This window comes from Chiloscyllium plagiosum, chromosome 42 (assembly GCF_004010195.1).
Source record: "Chiloscyllium plagiosum isolate BGI_BamShark_2017 chromosome 42, ASM401019v2, whole genome shotgun sequence".
Taxonomy (NCBI): domain Eukaryota; kingdom Metazoa; phylum Chordata; class Chondrichthyes; order Orectolobiformes; family Hemiscylliidae; genus Chiloscyllium; species Chiloscyllium plagiosum.
The window spans coordinates 11,870,407-11,890,089 of record NC_057751.1 but is presented as its reverse complement, the minus strand read 5'-3'; the positions used below and the strand labels follow the sequence as shown (position 1 = coordinate 11,890,089).

At 42.3% G+C, this 19,683-nt stretch overlaps 1 protein-coding gene across 4 annotated transcripts in view; it reads right to left on the bottom strand.

Annotated features, from left to right (window-relative positions):
* The window catches only part of LOC122543129 (disintegrin and metalloproteinase domain-containing protein 9-like), a 130,755-nt gene that overhangs the window by 96,075 nt on the left and 14,997 nt on the right, over positions 1-19,683 (bottom strand). For all 4 annotated transcript variants that reach the window (XM_043681473.1, XM_043681470.1, XM_043681471.1 and 1 more), the window contains exon 2: positions 8,714-8,829. In XM_043681473.1, the coding sequence (XP_043537408.1) occupies positions 8,714-8,739 (26 nt within the window). In that variant the 5' untranslated portion in view covers positions 8,740-8,829. The remainder of the gene's footprint in view (positions 1-8,713; positions 8,830-19,683) is intronic.

Here is a 19,683-nt window from a genome sequence, read left to right as displayed (position 1 = left end):
TCCTGTGGCAATATATGGGAAATCAGAAACAGCTCCAGTGTCATGTTGACAATATATGCAGGAAGAATTTTCAGCTGCAGCTCCTGATTAGCTGTATGAAGCGGCTGGAGCTGTTGATGGACTCGCTATGGAGCGTCCATGATGCTGGTCACAACACAAGTAAGGGCTACACAGGCAGAAATGTGTTGGGTGACCACCAGGTAAACTAGTAAACATGGGCTGGAAATATAGGAATTCCCTGTGGCCATTTCTCTCAAACAGACAGTATGTTTTGGATTCTGTTAGTGGATAACATTGCACAGGAAAGCAGCAGCAGCAGAGTTCATGGCACGACTGTTAGCTCTACTGCACAGCAGGGAAGAAAAAAAAGACTGGGCGTTGCAGAGGTGGAATCTTTCAAGATGGGGAACATAATTGGAAAGGGAGCTGACAGACAGTTCTGAGGCAGCAAACAAGACTCTTGAATGGTATGTTGCCTCCCTGGTGCTAGGGTTGGATATGTCTCCGAGTGGCCACAAAGCATTCTGAAGAGGAAGGGTGAACAGCCGGCAGTTGTAGTACACGTCAGTACTGATGATATCAGTAAAAAAAAGAAATGAGGTTCTGCAGCAGAAATTTAGAGAATTAGGTCATATATTAAAGAGGAAGACTACCGAAGGTGGGAATCTCCAGATTACTTCCAGCGCCATATGATGTAGGAATAGGAAGATCACGTGTTGAGAGGGAAGGTAGAGGAGGGAGGGCTCTCGATTTTGGGATCATTGGGACAGCTTCTGGGATGGGTGGGACCTGTCCTAGTTGCATCTGAACTGGAATGCATCGAGTATCCTTGCTGCAAGGTTTGGTCATGCTTTTGGAGCAGTTTTACGCTGCTTGGGCAGAGGATGCGACACAGAGCAGATGTAAAGCCAGGTGCAAGACTCAGTCAGATGTGGAAGGAATGCTGGGATAGTCCAATAGATGGAAAAGACATGGACAGGATAAGGCACATGGGAGGTCTAGAAAGCTAAACTGTATCGATGTTAATGCAAAATCATTGACTGGTAAGGTGGATGAACATACAGCATTGATCGGCACGTTGCAATCACGGAGACATAGTTGGAGGATGACAGACCAAGCAGCTCAATATTCTAAGTTTCAGGGACACTAGTGGGGGATATGAGAGAGGTGGTGACATTGCATTATTGATAAAGGAAACCAACACTGTACCCCAACACCACAGTAATGGGGTCGTCTTGGAGGTGCCTCTGAAATTCTGCCATCTAGTTCATGCTTAGAAATAACAAAGGGGCGATCACCTTTTTGGAGTTATACCACAGGTTTTACAACAGTCAGAAAGAAGTAGAGGAGCAGACATGTAAGCAAATCACAGAAAAGTTGTGAGGGAAACAGAAATACTTGAGATACTTTGACTTTCATAATATGAACTAGCATCTCCTTAGTGTGTAAGGGTCATTTTTAAAGCTTCCAGGAGAGGTTTTTTTGTGCCAGTATGTAGATAGACCTTTGAGATGGGCCAGTGCTCGACATCATCTGAGGGAATCAAGTCACCCAACTGGCTGAAGTTTCAGTGGGTGAAAATTTCAGGGTCTCTCTAAGTTTCAGTCAATATGGATAATGTATAAATTAAGTGTCAAAATTGAGGGATGGCTAATTTTCATATCTAGCAAACACAGGCTAAGAGCTGCTACATACAGGTAAGTCTATAACTGGAAAGTGGGAGTCTTTTAAAAAGCAGTACAGTTAAAATTCAGGATGAGTGTATTTCTCTAAGAGTGAATTAAAAGAACAGCACGTCCAGAGAACGCTGGATTTCAAAGGATGGTTCGAGTTTGATAAAGAGAAAGAAGAAAGCCTACATCAGGTACAGTGCATTAAAAACAGGAAGGCCTTCTAACATATAGAGAATGTAGGAGGTTGCTTAAAAAGGAAATTAGGAGGGTACAGAAGGGCCATGAAATATCTTTCACGGATAGGATCAATGAAACCCCCAAGGTTTTTATTAGTATATTAAGAATAAAAGAATTACCAGGTAAGGGTGGAATCTACGAGAGACAACAGGGGTAACGTGTGCATGAAGCCAGTGAACATGGCTGAGGTCTTAAATAAATACTTCTCACCTGTGTTCACATGAGGAAGACATTAAGATGAATGAGGAGGAGGATTAATTAGATCTTGTAGTAGGCATATAAGTACATCACTCCCCAGGACTTAATGAGATGTATCCTGGGCTGCAATGAAAGGCAAAGGAGGATATTGCTGGGACCATGGCAGAGACATTTAATACTTTGCTGGTAGCAGGAGAAGTATCATATTTCTGGAGGTGAGTTGATGTGGTTCTTTCGTTCAAGAAGGACAGCAGGGATAAGCCAAGCAATTGCAGACTCGGTTAATTGCAGGGCAGTGGCAGGAAAATTATTGGAAAACATTCTGAAAGACAGGATTAATCAGTACTTGGAGAGTCAGCAATGATTTGTTAGAGGGAGATCCTGTCTGGCTAATTTAATTGAGTTTTTTGAAAAAGTCCCGAACTACATTGATTAGGGTAGTACAACTGATGTGGTTTACATGGATTTCAGTCAGGCCTTTGGGAGCGATGAGTGGTCGTTCGCACATGTGTTTGTAAATATTCATGACTATGTCCATCTGTTGGCTCTGATGCTTTTAATATTTACAATGTCTGCACATACATTCATGAACAGGAGTTTCTGAAATTAAGAGGGATGGGTGTTATATATGCAGTTCGGTGTGATTGCTGCCCCTTCACGCGAATGGTTCACGTGACCTGGAACAGGAACTTTGGTTCAGTCTTGGTTTGACTGTGTGCCGATAAAGATTGTTGCTGGTTCAAGTTCTACAGGCCTACCTCGTGGTCTATTTATAAGTTGACCTAAAAATATCACAGTTTAATTTTAGTCAGACATTCCCTGTATTGTTTGATTGACAAAGTCAAAAGCACAAGAGATCTTGTTGAACAGATCATATTGCTTTTTGCAACCGCAGGGTGCCATGTCATGACAAACTTTGCATTTTTATTAACAGAGATGAGAAATCATCTGTATCACAATGCAATGACACTGAAGAAAAAAAAAATTATCATTTGATATGCATTGTTAAAGGTTTTTACCACAGAAGGACATGAATTGAAAAATGACTGCATAGAATCAGCAAATATAGAAATATTATTGAAATAACTCCACAGAGGCCAGTATCCCATCACCAAGTCATCCTTCATTCGCATGTAGGGAATCCTTGACACTGGTGCAGCTCCCTCAGCATCTCATACAGAACAGGAGTGTCAGACATTCTGTTCATATCTGTCAGCCAGGGCTTCCTGATTAGACCAGATTTGACCACCTGGTTGACCTTGTTACAATCACTACATCCCAAATCCTCTGAGTCCAAGAACAGAGGCCAGTTCTTTTTTTTTGGTAGTTGCTCATGGGGCGCTTTAGCACCAGGTCAGTTTCCTATGACTCTGCCGTTGATACTCACACTAGCTCGCCTTTCATGCCCGGAGTGTCCTGGAAGAAAATCATTTTCCTCTGCAGGCGGGAAAGGCACCGAGGTGGTGACATCTGCTATGTGCGTTCTGAGGTCTCTTCAACGCTTGATGGAAAGGGAGAACTCGTGTTCCACCAGCTTTTCCAAATGTTCCGAGGAGCCTGGCACATTTTGCTTCCACCCCATTTGAGAGCTTGCAGCTTTCATATGGTCTACATGCTTGTTCAGGACTATCAGACTGACTCTAAATTTATACTTCACTGGGTGTGGTCTCGCGTTGACCATGCTCTTACCTACACAGGGCTATTCCTTTTGTTTCTACACCAAACTTCATCCCCTAAAATAAACTGTCTCTCTTGCTTAAAGACAAAAAAATTGCAAAGCTGGAATCCAATGTAGGAGATAGAAGCTGGAAGAACACAGCAAGCCAAGTAGCATCAGGAAGTGGCTAGCAGAGTCTTTTGTCCAGCAATGGCGTTCTTGATGTCATTTCACTCTCTCCACCCAGGTCCGGGAAGAACAGGATTAACATTGTGCGAAGTCTTTTCCCCATTAACAACTATGCTGGAGCTATCTCAATAGTTGCCTGAGGGGTCATCCTGTAATTAAGTAGGAACCAGAACAGTTCAGCATCTAGTGAAGCTGTTGCTTTAAGCCCAGCTTTCAATATCTGAATTGCTCTTTCTGCCAGACCAAGTGATGACGGATGATATTGTGCCGTCCTTGTATGTCAAATGCCATTTGATTTTAGGAATTATTCAAATCTCCCACTGGTAAATGATAGCCCGTTATCTGTGACCAAGTCCTCTGGGAGTCCGTGTATTACAACCGATTCATGCAGTTTTGCTATCTGATGATGAAGCTGCTCCTTTAACAAGGTTATACAATCCTTGGTTTTTTTCAGAGAAGTTGTAAATGACACCGATGCAAATGTCTGGAGGTTGAAGGGTTGCAGGGCCAATTTGATAATAGCTAACAGATGCTGCCTCAAGCAGAGGCTTTCAAGTTTAAAAAAAAACACTTGTACAATGAAAGGGGAGTGGCCAGTTCTCCCAGCTCAGTTTTTTTAAAAAGTAATGTGCAAAAGCTGCTGGACCCAGAAGCAGGTCCAGGCTGGTACTCTCTCTTTGACTTCTATCCTATAAAAACCTGAGTTTGATTTTACCTTTTGTGCCAAGGGGTGCTTATGGGGATTGTTGCCAGTATTTGGAACAGCATCATTAAGTTTGGATAATCTGTTGGGTTTTCAGAAAGGTTAAGTTATTCAGTATTCTGTTTTCTGTTGTTTGTGTTTCATTCAGTAATCTTGTAAATAAATTCTGTTTGCTTAAAACTAAGTGGTTTGACCAGCGGATTCTCTCTTGGTATATCCACTTTACACCTACTTAAAACAACTAGCAACGTCACAGTCTGGGCTTCCTTCCTGAAATGTTTTGAAGCGGTCTGGTCTAGTCCATAACAATCATCATTCCCGTGTTTGACAAATGAATTTCATGCTCGTCCAACCACTTTGACAAATGAATTTCATGCTCGTCCAACCACTTTGAGTGGGTGACCACAATGACTCAGAACATTGAGTCCATGAAAGGACCTCCATATCGATGTGTAACCGAGTCCAAGGTTTACTCTGCCATTCCCCATAAAATATAAGGGAGCTGCTGGCAGTAATCTTTGTCCTTGTTGGCACTCTGGGCACTGCCCCATCAAAGCAACTCTCTCTGCATCCAATCCTGACCCCCACACATCAATTCTCACCAACATCTTCATTTTGGAAACTACCTGGATGACCCAGGTGGAGTTGAGCAGTAATGGAAGCAACTTTTGCTTGGGACAATCACTCTTGCTCCCCATAACAAAATATCATCCTCTCCTGTGATGGGGCCTCTCCAGGCCCAAAAAGATCTCACATCTGGGCATATGCCCTTGCGTTTCTCCCATTACCACCAGCTGTTTCGGTTTTGCCAGCATCCAACATCTGATATTGTCAGCTGTGACTCCAAGTGTGTCTAGGAAATTTAAAAACATTAAGAACCCTTCCAGTGGCAGGACCACGAGTGGTGTATTTGCCAGCGGAGGCAACGCAATGTATCAGCATTTGTTATTTGGCCTCCCAACTTGGTGTTCCAACTTGTAATTACATACAGTTAATATTAGAGCCCACCACTGAATTCAGCTTGATGCTGTGTGTGATACAGTCTTGTCCTATTAAAATAGACCGAGCAGGAGTTTGTGGTCCATTATTACTGACGTCCGTAAAGGTATTGGTGGAACTTCCTGATTCAAAATATGACTGCCAAACCTTCTTTCTCGTTCTGGGCATATTTACTCACTGCATTAGCCAAAATCCTGGATGCATACATTGTTGGGCATTCCTCTCAATTGGCCACCTATGAACTAACACCACCCCAATGCCATATGGAAAAGCACTATATAACAATACCAGATATCACTTGCAATCGTGGTGTGCTAACACCTCAGAGGATGATAGCTGTTTCTTGACTTTCCTGAAAGCTATTGCTTAACTACACAACCATTTCCAAGGCTCACCCTTTTTTAGGAGTTGATGCAAAGGTGCCAGAACGGAAGCCAGGTTATATATGAACTTTCCACATATTGGACCCAGTCCTCAATGGAGGATTGAACGAATCCAGCTTCCCAAATAATAGGATGATGCCAGAAATGCTTACTCGAACTCAAAGATGATTGCTGCAAGCAAATTTCTTCAGAAGCGTGATTTATTCTTGACATCACTAGAATAACTCCAGAGAGGCTGGTATCCTGTCAGCATGTCATCCTTTATTTGCATGTGGAAAGTACTTGATACTGATCTAGCTCCTGACAGCCTACTCTCAGAGTCTGAGGATGTCTGACACTCCTGTCTCTACCTGTCAGCCAGGGTTCCCTGATTAGACCAGCGTAACAGCCTCAATCAGGGAACTCAGATTCTAAGAGCTCCACTTGGCTGACCTTGCTACAATCACTACAATGACATGAGCAGGAAAGGAATTATGAACATTAAACAAGGACTCTGCATAGTGGTAGAAGTAGGTTTTGAGATAGGCAAAGATCTGGAAAATGTGGGTTCATGTCAAAAACATTGTGAAACTGTCCCATTTTGACCATAAGAATGAAAGAGAAGCATGTTTTCAAATTGGTGAGAGATTGTAGAAATCTAATATGCATAGGGATCGGTGTCCCCCAGTGCATGAATTGCATGCACTGAAAGTTATAAGGAAAGCTCATGTACTGTACTGGTCTACTTATTTAAAGGGTGCACCTCCATTGGGAACAATTCAGAGAAGGTTTACTTGGCTGGAATTGGTGAAACGTACAATGAATTAAGGTTGGACAATTTAGACTTGTGTTTGCTCAAGCTTAACAGAGTAAGAGGCAATTTGATTGAAACAGAGAAAGATCCTGAGGAGCTTTGAGAGGGTAAATGAGTAGAGGATGTCAGCTTGTAGGAGAATCTATAACGAGACATCACTTTTTGAAAATAAGGGCCTGTGCATTTAAAAAAGAAATAAGGAGGAATCATTTCCTCTCGAAGAGTCAAGATTCTCTTGCAGAACAGACTCAATGAATATATTTAAAGTTAAAAATTACACAACACCAGGCTTCATCAGGTGGTTGTGAAGTATCGGATCATAGGCGCCTATTGTTAGAAAAGCTAAAGCTATCTTGAGAATAGAACTTAAAAGAAGTTCTGGAATTTACATACTAAAGAACTGAAACTAGCATATCTCAATGTAAAAGATGAAAGACGTTATCTAAATTTAGTTAATAACATTACAGCTCCAGAGATAGGTAGATTCTTCACTATCAAGTGTTATAAAGTTGATGGTGTGTACTGTAACTTTAAGAGAGAGTGATAGCTGTTCTGAACTGAAAACTTCCACCACCTGCATGGAAGATTAGATAGCTGTCTCAGAGTAAACTGGAAAATTGAAAATATGTAACATTTGTCTGTGAAATGGATACTTGAGTTTTGGTTGCTATTTTGACAATATTTTGAATTTAACCAGTTTAAATTATGCCCCAGGATACTAAAATCCCAATTGAGTTTGACTTTATTGTTTTGCCAACATCAAACCAATGAGAATATTCAATGTTGGGTGTATAAAAATACGGATATTTTAAAAATTGGACAGAGAGCAACTGCCATCAAGGCAGACCCAAGGAATTTGGAAACACTCTATATCAAAGATACCTTTTCACATGAAACATATTCACAGTAAAAAGAAAGACGATGACTCAGGGTGATCTTCAGCTAGAAGATGACAGACACCGAAGATGACCATGGCTGTGTAGTTTTGAAATTAAGGTGATCTAATTTTTAAAAAGTGTTTTATTGGAACAGCTTGTTAACAAGTTGGATGCAGATAATAAGCGGTTAAGAGAAAGGGGAGCTTTGAGTTGTGAATGGTTATTGTTTAATGTGCATTTTTAGAGTTTAAAAAATTGATATTATTTTCTTTAAACAATGGAATTTGGGAGTTCTCAGTCATTCATATTTTAACAGACTATGAGTCAAGGTGAGCTTTTCTGGGTGTTTGGTTTCATTAACAGGAGGGTTCATCGTCATGTCGTAACACAGGGCAGTCAACGGCTATCACAGTTAGGCAGCAAAGTGGAGCTGTGGCCACAGTTGGATCAGCCATGATCTTGTTGTGTGGTAGAGCAAGGTGGAAAGGGCAGATAGTCTTCTTCTCCTTCAAATTCACATTTCCCCTCGTATGTACTATGATGAGTGACAGGATGGTCAGAGTCAAAGGTGGGAAGTATGTCGAGGATGAGAAAGGGGAGCAAAATAACTTCTGCAGCTACTCAGAATTTTGTTCATGGTACATACAGACCAGAAACTGAAACTGAGGTAATATTGTTATGTGAGAAAACATCAGATTTACACTGTTACACATGAAAACGATTTCATTCCGAAATAGGATGGTTTGGATTTTAAGATCATTCTCTCTTATTATGGATTACTTCATCAGAGAAAGAAGTTTCTCTGCGTAGACCCTCCTGAATCACTTAGTTATTTTAAATGCCTTGATTGGATTTCCTTCAACATTGCAAAACTGACAGAAATACAAGCCGAATTGACATAAGCTGTTTTCAAACAATTCTCCAGTATTTTCCCTTTGATCATAAAGACTTAGAAACACAGTTAAGTCAGACAAGACAACAGCACAATTAGTTTTCAATGTACCTGTGCAAAGGGAGATAGGTCAGCATCTCGCTTTTCTCTTTCTGTCAACTGTTGTGGGATTGTAATTTCGTAGGCAGACAGCTTCAAAGTTTGGTAGGATGATGAATGTAAGTCATCTATTAGGTCAAATAGGAATACAAAATTCAGTTTAAGTGTAATGCAGTAACATTTACACAAGAAATTTGAAAACTCCTGTTGATAAATTGCAATAGGATATAATTTTTAAGTCACAGGAACTAGTGACGTGCCCACTACTACTTCAGCATTTTTCAAGCTCAGTACTGATGGTTGTGTGGTAACCTCTAAACAGGATCAACAATGACCTGCTTTTTGTTAGCTTGCCTAAGCAGACAGGTAAAACACATATCTTCAAGTATGATCAAACTATTTTGAAGATACAAACATTTTCTTCATTTTTAAAAAGCAATTGTATCAATGCATTGCACTTTCTTGATCCTTTCCAGCTGTCCAAAAGACAACATTATTCCTGATGGAAGTGACCTCTCATTCTCCCAGTGTCCCTTCCTCCTTGCTCCAAGTCCCTTATGAACCCATCACATGTCACCACACTGTCATTATCTCAAACAGTCAAGTTCCAAATTGACCAGAGCATCCAGCTGCACAGTTCACTCACAGTCAGTTGTCCAGCACATAAACAGCCTCTTCAGTCGAACTCATCCATGCTGACCGCCTCAGGCAACTGTCTGTGTGGAGTTTGCACATTCTCCCAGTGGTCTGCGTGGGTTTCCTCCGGGTGCTCTGGTTTCCTCCCACATTCCAAAAATGTGCAGGTTAGGTGAATTGGCCATGCTAAATTGCCCGTAGTGTTAGGTGAAGGGGTAAATGTAGGGGAATGGGTCTGGGTGGGTTGCTGTTTGGAGGGACGGTGTGGACTTGATGAGCCAAAGGGCCTGTTTCCACACTAAGTAATCTAATCTAAATAAATATACTAAATGAATCTTGTTCCATTTGCCAGCATTTGGCCCACATCACTCTAAACCCTTTCTACTCATATACCCATCTGGATGCCCCTTAACTGTTGTAATTGTATCAGCCTTGACCACTTCCTGTGGCAGCTCATACCAAAGATGTACCACCCTCAACATGAAAACGTTACCCCTATGGTCCTTTTTAAATCCTTTTCCTCCCACTCTAAACCTATGCCCTCTAGTTTGGGACTCCCCTACCATAGGGAAAAGACCTTGGTTATTCACCCTACCGATGCCCCTCATGATTTTATAAATATCTGCAAGGTCACCCCTCAGCTCAGACGCTCCAGGGAAAAAAGCTCCAGCCTATTCAGCCGATCCCGATAACTCAAACCCTCCAATCCCGGCTACATTCTTGTAAATCTTTTCTGAACCCTTTCAAGTTTCACAACATCCTTCCAATAGGAAGGAGACCAGTACTGAATGCAGTATTCCAAATGTGACCTGACCAATGCTCTGTAAGGTCTTAACATGACCTCCCAACTTGTCTTCTCAATGCACTGACCAATAAAGGGAAGAGCAGCAAACACCTTCTTCACTACCCTTTCTTTGTGGGACTCCACTTTCAAGGAACTATAAAGCTGCAGGCCAAGATCTCTTTGTTCAGCAACACTCCCCAAGACCTTACCATTAAGTGTTTAAATCCTAACCTTATTTGCCTTACCAAAATGCAGTACCTCTCATTTATCTAAATCAAACTCCACCTGCCACTCTTCAGTCCAAAAGTTCATCTGATCAAGGTCCCATTATACTCAGAGATAAACTTCACTGTCCACTACACCATCAACTTTGGTGTCATCTGCAAACTTACTGACCCTTACTCCAATATTGACATCCATATCATTTACAAAAATGACAAAAAGCAGTGGACCCAGCACTGAACTTTGTGGCACACTACTGGTCATAGGCCTTCTTCCAAAAAACAACCCTCTACCACTACTCGTGTCTCTTACCTTCACACCAATTTTGTATCAAATGGCTAGCTCTCCCTGGATTCCATGCAATGGGGAGGCAATTACCCAGAGACCCAGATAATGTTCTGGTGAGCTGCGTCTGAATCCTACCATGGGGCAGATGGTAGAATATGAATTCAAATAATAACTGGAATTAAAGAGTCTAATAATGACCATAAATCCATTACTGATGTCAGAAAAACCCATCTGGTTCACTAATGCTCTTTAGGGAAGGAAACTGTCATTCTTACCTGGTCTGGCCTACATGTGACTCCAGACCCCCCATAGCAATGTGGTTGATTCTCAACTGCTCTCTGGGCCATTAGGGATGGACAATAAATGCCAGCCTAGCCAGCGATGCCTTCATCCCGTGAAATAACGTGCAAACCAGTCTAGGGCAATCTGGTGGCTCAGTGATTAGCAATGCTGCCTCACAGCACTAGGGACCTGGGTTCAATTCCAGCCTTAGACAACTGTCTGTGTGCAGTTTGCATGTTCTCCCTGTATCTGCATGTGTTTCCGCCAGGTGCTGCAATTTCCTCCCACACTCCAAAGATGTGAAAATTAGGTGGATTGGCCATGACAAATGCAGAGTTACAAGGATAGTGTGAGATGTTCTTCAGAGAGTCGTTGTGCACTTGTTGGGCTGAATGACCTGCTTCCAGACTGTAAGGATTCTAAAGTCTACCACGCGGAATCTTGTCACATGCCTTGCTGAAGTCCAAAAAGACAAAGTCCAAGCTCTGCCCTCATCAATCTTCTTTGTCACTTCTTCAAAATTCCCATCAAGTTATTGAGATACAATTTCCCACCCACAAAGCCATGCTGACTATCATTCACAGTGCTTGCCCTTCCAAATACATGTAAATTCTGTCCCTCAGAATCCCCTCCAAAAACTTGCTCACTGCTGACGTCAGGCTCACTGGTCGAAAGTTCCCTGGTTTTTCCTGACCACCTTTCTGAAAGAATGGCACCATACTGGTCTCCCTCCAGTTTTCTGGCATCTCACCTGCAGCTATTGATGATACAAATATCTCAGTAAGCACCCAGTAATCACTTCCCTAGCTTCCCACAAAGTTCTGGGATACATCTCATTTGGTCCCAAGGATTTATCCACCTTTGTGTGTTTTCAGACACCCAGCACCTCCCCTCTGTAATATGAACACTTTTAAAGATATCATTACTTATTTCTCCAAGTTTTCTCGCTTCCATATCCTTCTCCATGGTAAATACTGACACAAAATACTCATTTAGTATCTCACACATCTCCCGGAATTCCACACATGGATAGCCTTGTTGATCCTAAAGTTGAAATGGCAAAAAAAGGGGGAGCAGCACAGTGGCTCAGTGGTTAGCACTGCTGCCTCCCAGCACCAGGGACCCAGGTTCAATTCCAGCCTTGTGTGACTGTGTGTGGAGTCTGAACATTCTCCATGTGTCTGCGTGGGTTTCCTTCAGGTGCTCCGGTTTCCTCCCACAGTCTAAAGATGGTTGCCAGGGTTGGAGAATCTGAGCTACAGGGAGAGGCTGAACAGGCTGGGGCTGTTTTCACTGGAGCGTCGGAGGCTGAGGGGTGACCTTATAGAGGTTTACAAAATTATGAGGGGCATGGATAGGGTAAATAGACAAAGTCTTTTCCCTGGGGTCGGGGAGTCCAGAACTAGAGGGCATAGGTTTAAGGTGAGGGGGGAAAGATATAAAAGAGACCTAAGGGACAACTTTTTCACACAGAGGGTGGTACATGTATGGAATGAGCTGCCAGAGGATGTGGTGGAGGCTGAAGGCTTTGCCTTCTCACTAACAGGAACATATTGCCTCTCCAATCTTGTTATCTCACCTTTGAAGGCATCCCTTCACCTGTGACTAGCCTTTCCCAATCAACTTTTGAAAGCTCTTAGCCTGAGTCCAATTTAAAACTTCAACTTCTCGATAAGGTCTATCCTTTCCATAACTATTTTAAAGCTAATAGAATTATGATCACTTGACCCAAAGTGCTTCCTCAATGACAGCTCAATCACTTGCCCTGCCTTAGTTTCCAACAAAAATTCAAGAATTGCTCCTTCTCTAGTAGGTACATCTACATACTGAGTAACAACATTTTCTTTGACACACTGACCGAATTCCTCTCTATCCAGCCCTTAACACTATGGCAATCCACATCAATGATTAGAAATTGGCAACCGTGTCCCGATTTCACCTGCCTTACTCTTCAGGTCTCTTGCACTGAAATAAATGCAGTTTAATTTATCAGTCTTACCTCGTTCTCTACCTTGCTTTTGCCTACTTTGACTGTATGACTATTGCTCCTCTTAACTGCACCAATCTCAGACTTATCTCTTTTCTCACTATCTCTTTGGGTCCCATGACCGCCCTGACAAGTTTAAAGCCATCTGAGTAGCACGAGCAAATCTCCCTGCCAGGATACCAGTCCCTTTCCAATTCAGGGGTAACCTTATGCAAGCCACTCTCCGAAACAGGTTTCAACAGAAATCTTAACATTATCAAATTTCTGTTTAACCTTTAGTCACATTACTAATGTTGCAAAACAAAAAGTGTGAGGGGGAGCAGGTTTTTTTTCAAACTTGAACTGCTTTGTGGATTCCAACATGTTCACACTGAAGTGGGCAACTTTCCACATAATTGGCAAGAGGCCCATTTCATAACTTGCGATCTAGGTGGATTCCATTTGCCACTTTTTTCAAACGGATTTCTTACCTGCATCATAGCAACTCCCTTCTTGTTACCATGTGCTTTCAAATGATCAGTCATGCAAATAACCCAATATCTAATGCATTCTTTGAAAGGGTCACATAAACACAAGAACAGCTGTTTTCATTTTGTTCTCAGAAATCTGTGTGGCTTTGCAAATAAACACAGCTAATGGTGCTTACAAGCACTGTTTCATCATCTGTCATATAGGGCTAGTGATGTCAGACAGTGAACTGCTCAACCTCAATTTCTTCTAACTACCTGTTTTGTCTGCAACTCAATGGGTTGCATACGGTAGATCACATATTCAGAAGCTAAAAGATTTGTCACTTACTTTGTTATTTTTCTGATTTGGACAGTTAGAATTCTTCTTATTGGGTCTAATTAATTTCAATATTTTTAACACAATACATGACAGAAAAGCCATCTATCCACAGATCATAGACACAAAGGCTTGGAATTACTTTGTCTTCAGTAATATTTAACCCAAGTCTTCAGTATTATTTTTAAGAGTACAAAAAGCTGTGTATCATTTTGTCCCAATGACATTACTAACTCATTGCTTCGAGGAGCTACCTCGTCCTTTTATCAACTTGGCTGTGCCCTGAAAAGTCAGCTTTCATACTTAACCTTGGTTTCCCAGCTAAATAGGTCTGCCCAAACACCAAGACAGAATTGAAAAATGCTTTTGAGTCAACTTGCATTAGGAAAGAATCCAGAAATCATTTTAATGAACAAATTGGCAAGGAACGAATTCTGTAATGTTGCGCAATGACTCTGACAGGATGACTTGTATCTTCCACTAAGTATTGCTTGTACCATCAGCAGTTTCACAATATCGTATTCTCAATGGAAATGAAAATTTTACAAGATCTGTGCAGTTAAATTGCAACAGATTGTTTTGACAGGTTGAACATTTTTTTCAGAAGAATCAACCATTACTACTACGACAACCACAAAAGTGAATACAGGGAGAACTAGCCATTTGGATACAGAACTGACTTAAAAGTAGAAGACAGAGGGTGGTAGTGGAGCATTGCATTTCAGACCCGGAGGCCTGTGATCAGTGGTGTGCCACAAGAATCGATGCTTGACCCACTGCTATTCGTCATTTATATAAATGATTGGATGTGAACATAGAAGGTATACTTAGTAAGTTTGCAGTTGACCCCAAAATTGGACATGCAGTGGACAGTGAAGAAGGTTAACGCAGAGTACAATGGGATCTTGATCAGACAGGCCACTGGACTGAGGAGCGGCAGATGGAGTTTGATTTAGATAAATGCGAGGTGCTGCATTTTGGACTTCATGGTAAGGTCCTGGGGAGTGTTGCTGAACAAAGAGACCTTGGCGTGCAGGTTCATAGTTCCTTGAAAAAGGAGTCACAAGGAGACAGGATAGTGAAGAAGACATTTGGTATGCTTTCCTTTATTGGTCAGAGCATTGAGTACAGGAGTTGGGAGGTCATGTTGCAGCTATACAGGACATTAATTCGGCCAGTTTTGGAATATTGTGTACAATTCGGATCTCCATCCTATCAAAAGGATGTTGTGAAACTTGAAAAGGTTCAGAAAAGATTTACAAGGATGTTGCCAGGGTTAGAGGATTTGAGCTACGGGGAGAGGCTGAATAGGCTGGAGCTGTTTTCCCTTGAGCGGAGGCTGAGGGGTGACCTTCCAGAGGTTTACAAAATCATGAGGGGCATGGATAGGATAAATAAACAAAGTCCTTTCCCTGGGATGAGGGAGTCCAGAACTAGAGGGCATAGATTTAGGATGAGAGAGAAAAGATATAAAAGAGACCTAAGAGGCAACTTTTTCCACACATAGGCTGGTGTGTGTATGAAATGAGCTGCCAGAGGAAGTGGTGGAGGCTGGTACAATTGCAACATTTAAAAGGCATTTGGATGGGTATATGAATAGGAAGGGTTTGGGAGGTATATGTGCCAGGTGCTGGCAGGTGGGACTAGATTGGGTTGGGATATCTGGTCGACATGGACAAGTTGGACCAAAGGGTCTGTTTCCGTGTTGTACATCTCTATGACTCTGCTATTAAATGTCGATCAATAAACAACAAAGATCAAGTAGCTGCCTGCAGTAGCACTAAATCTGTCAGATCTACAAAGGTGACCAGCAGAAAAGATTCTTTTTATTCCCCTCAGTCTTTTTCACCACTTCAATAACTATCCAGATTCATACAGCTTTTTATCTCTTAGTTCATAGTCCTGTGGGTGAAAACACTTCAAATTCATGTCTAAGCTTTTGTTTGAATGACTGGAGGGTGTCTGTTTCAACCATTCTTTTATGCATCGAGTTTCAGACAACTCTGTGAGAAACTTCCTACCAAACTCCCCTCTCACCTGGAGAGTTGCTTTGAATGGGTGTACCTCAATTATTGACCTATCAAGTAAGGAGAATAGGTACCTCTTTTCCACTTTATCAAGGGCACTTTTAATTTTATACACATTTATTAAAACAACCTAAGCCTTGGTAATCCTCTCAAGTTTAATTACGTAATGATAAAACTGAAATCAAGATGTGTAAACCGTTAAGGCTTCATTTTTTTTGATGTTGCATCTTTGCTTTGTTGTAATTGACTTTTCTGTTTATAAACCACGACAGAAAAAGCTCCTTGTGAACTCATCAATGACTGCTAGCTAGCCGTTTGCATGCAGGAGGCACCTCCAGGAAGACCAATCTGTATACCTTTGAAGTTCATAATTCTAGTTAGGGCATGACTACACTGGGGATCAACAACTCTTGGTTTATCTGTATCCAAGCCTAAACCTGCAGGGAGATTTGCTAGTGCTGCTTGGGAGGCTTTCAACTCCTAAGGTGAGGGGGTGGGATTTAGATGGGAAACAAAGCGATAGTGAGAAAAGAGAAAAGGCTGAGGCTGGTACATGAGCTAAGAGAAGCAAGTCAAATAGTCACGGCAAACGAGAGTTTGGCAGGGAATGAGGTAAGACTGATAAATTAAACTGCATTTACTTCAGGGCAAGAGGCCTGACAGGTAAGGCCGATGATCTCTGGGCATAATTGGGCATATGGGACTGTGATATTGTACCTCTTGCAGAAATGTGGCTCAGGAGATGGACAGGACTGGCAGCTGAATATTCTGGGATGTAGATGCTAGAGGAAGGATAGTAGGGGAGGCAACAGAAGAGGGGCAGTAGCATTTTGGTAAAGAGAAACACTATGGCTGTATTTCAGGAGGATATTCCTGGGAGATCGGCTCATGAAGTTATATGGGTGGAACTGTGAAAGAAGAAAGGGACAGTCCCCTTGTTGAGATTGTACTACAGGCCCCTGCAATAGTCAGCAAGAAACTGAGAAGCAAATATGTAAGGAGATCTCAGGGGAGGGAGAGCAGCCATAAGTCATGGTACACATTGGTAGGGTTGTGCATAGTGTGGATGGCTGTTGTAGGTTGTTGTAGGTTGCAACGGGACGTTGGCAGAATGCAGAGCTAAACTGAGAAGTGGCAGATGGAATTCAACTTGGAAAAGTGCGAAGTCATTCACTTTGGAAGGTTGAATCTGAAATCAGAATACAGGGTTAAAGGCTGGATTCTCGGCAGTGTGGAGGAACAGAGGGATCTTGGGGACTATGTTAATAGATCCCTTAAAGTTGCCACCCAAGTTGATAGGGTTTTTTAAAAAGGCATATGGGGTGTTGACTTTCATTAGCAGGGGGATTGAATTTAAGAGCTGTGAGGTTATGCTGCAGCTCTATGGAGCCCTGGTTCGACCACACTTGGCATATCGTGTTTAGTTCTGGTTGCCTCATTATAGGAAGAATGTGGAATCTTTAGAAAGGGTGCAGAGGAGATTTGCCTGGACTGGAGGGCACATCTTATGAAGTACTGTTCTATATTCGAGATCTGTAAGAATAATAGTGTTGTAATGGTAGGGGATTTTAACTTTCCAAACATTGACTGGGAATGTCATAGTGTTGAGGTTTTGGATGGGGAGGAATTTGTTAAGTGCGTACAAGAAAACCTGATTTTTCAGTAAATGGAAACACCGACTGGAAAAGGAGCAATACTTGACCTTCTTTTGGGAAATAAGGCAGGGCAAGTGACCAAGGTGTCAATGGGGCAAACCATTTTGGGGCAAGTGATTACAATTCTATTAGTTTTAAAATAGCTTTAAAAAAGGATATAACTGACCAAAAAGTTAAAAGTTCTAAATTGGAGTAAGGCCAATTTTGATGGTATTAGATGAAAACTTTCAAAAGTTGACTGGGGGAGGTTTCTTGCAGGAGAAAGCGAGGACTGCAGATGCTGGAGAACAGAGCTGAAAATGTGTTGCTGGAAAAGCGCAGCAGGTCAGGCAGCATCCAAGGAGCAGGAGAGATTCCTGAAGAAGGGCTCATGCCCAAAACGAGGTTTCTTGCAGGTAAAGGACAGTTGGGAAATGGGAGGACTTTAAAAATAAATAAGTTCAGAGGCAGTATGTTCCTGTTAGTGTGAAGGGCATGGCTGGTAGATGTAAAGGATGCTGGATGACGAGAGAATTAAGGCTCTGGTCAGAAAAAAAAGGAGGCATTTAACAGATACAGACAGCTGGGCTTGAGTGATTCCCGAGGAGTAGAAAGGCAGCAGGAGTATACAGGTACTTAAGCAGGAAATCAGGAGGGCAAAAAAAGGGGGTATGAGATAGTTTTGGCAAATACAGTTCAAAATAATCCAAATTCTCCAAGTACATTAAGAGTGAAAGAGGAACAAAGGAGAATATTCTTCAAGATCAACGTGGCCGTCTAGATGTGGAACCGCAGGAGATGGGTGAGAAGCTAAAGAAATATTTCACATCAGTATTTACTGTGAAGGTCATGGAAGCTCAAGAACTTGGTGGAATAAATAGCAATGTTTTGAAAACAGTTCATATTACAGAAAAGGAGGTGTTGAAGCGAGGGAAGAAATTGCTGGACTCCTTGCTGAGATGTGTGTATCATCAACAGCCATGGGTGAGGTGTCGAAAGATTAGAGGTTAGAGGTTGGCTAATGTGGTGCCATTATTTGAGAAAGATCATCAGGAAAAGCCAGGGAACAAGACACCAGTGAGCCTTGCATCAGTGGTGGCTAAGTTGTAGGAAGGAATTCTGAGGGACAGATTTCACTTGCATTTGGAAAGGCAAGGACTGATTAAGGATAGTCAACATTCATTTGTACTTGAAAAGTCACATCTCAGTAACTTGATTCAGTAGAACCAGCTCTGAGAGAAAACAGAACCCCTGATACTCCTGTTCTTCTCTGTCAGACAGGACTCCCTGATTTGACCACCTGACTCACCTTGTTACAATCACTGCATGCTCCCTTAAACTGCACTGGTATCCAAAATTATCTCGTCCAAGACAAGCGGCTTTCGGCTTTTTGTTTGTGGCATGCAACTTATTTCTGACCACACTCAACAAAATTGCTTTCTCAATTTTTTTTAATCCATGATATGAAATAAAATGTTGATATCATTCTGGTTTTGGACAGAATGGCTATTCTGCAACAAGTGGAAGGCATCCAGTCTGATGCGAGTCAAGATTAGAGTGGTGCTGGAAAAGCACAGCAGGTCAAGCAGCATCCGAGGAGCAGGAAAATTGACATTTCGGGCAAAAGCCCTTCCTCTGGACATTTCCTGATCTGCAGTTCCCACTTCTGTCCAGTCTGATATGGGTCATTTAAAGTTCAAGATGAGAAGACCATAAGCATGTGGGCTGAACAGATTTTACCTATCTGCAAATCAGGAGTCCCAGTGTGATCCGCGAACTAAACTGAGGCAATTTGCTTGTTTCAAGCACAGAGCCAAACCAGACTTGTGCAATGTTCAAGAATGCTGCAGCAGCCACAGTGAATAGCCTTTGAGTAGCATAAAAGGTTGGCACAACATCAAGAGCAGAAGGGCCTGACTGTGTTGTACCATTCTCTGTTCAATGAATGAAAATGTGTTGCTGGAAAAGCGCAGCAGGTCAGGCAGCATCCAAGGAACAGGAGAATCGACGTTTCGGGCATAAGCCCTTCTTCAGGAATGAGGAAAGTTTGTCCAGCAGGCTAAGATAAAAGGTAGGGAGGAGGGATTTGTGGGAGGGGCGTCGGAAATGTGATAGGTGGAAAGAGGTCAAGCTGAGGGTGATAGGTCAGACTGGGGTGGGGGCGGAGAGGTCAGGAAGAAGATTGCAGGTTAGGAAGGCGGTGCTGAATTCGATGGATTTGACTGAGACAAGGTGGGGGGAGGGGAAATGAGGAAACTGGTGAAACCCGCGTTCCTGCCTTGTGGTTGGAGGGTTCCTAGGCAGAAGATGAGGCGCTCTTCCTCCAACCATCATGT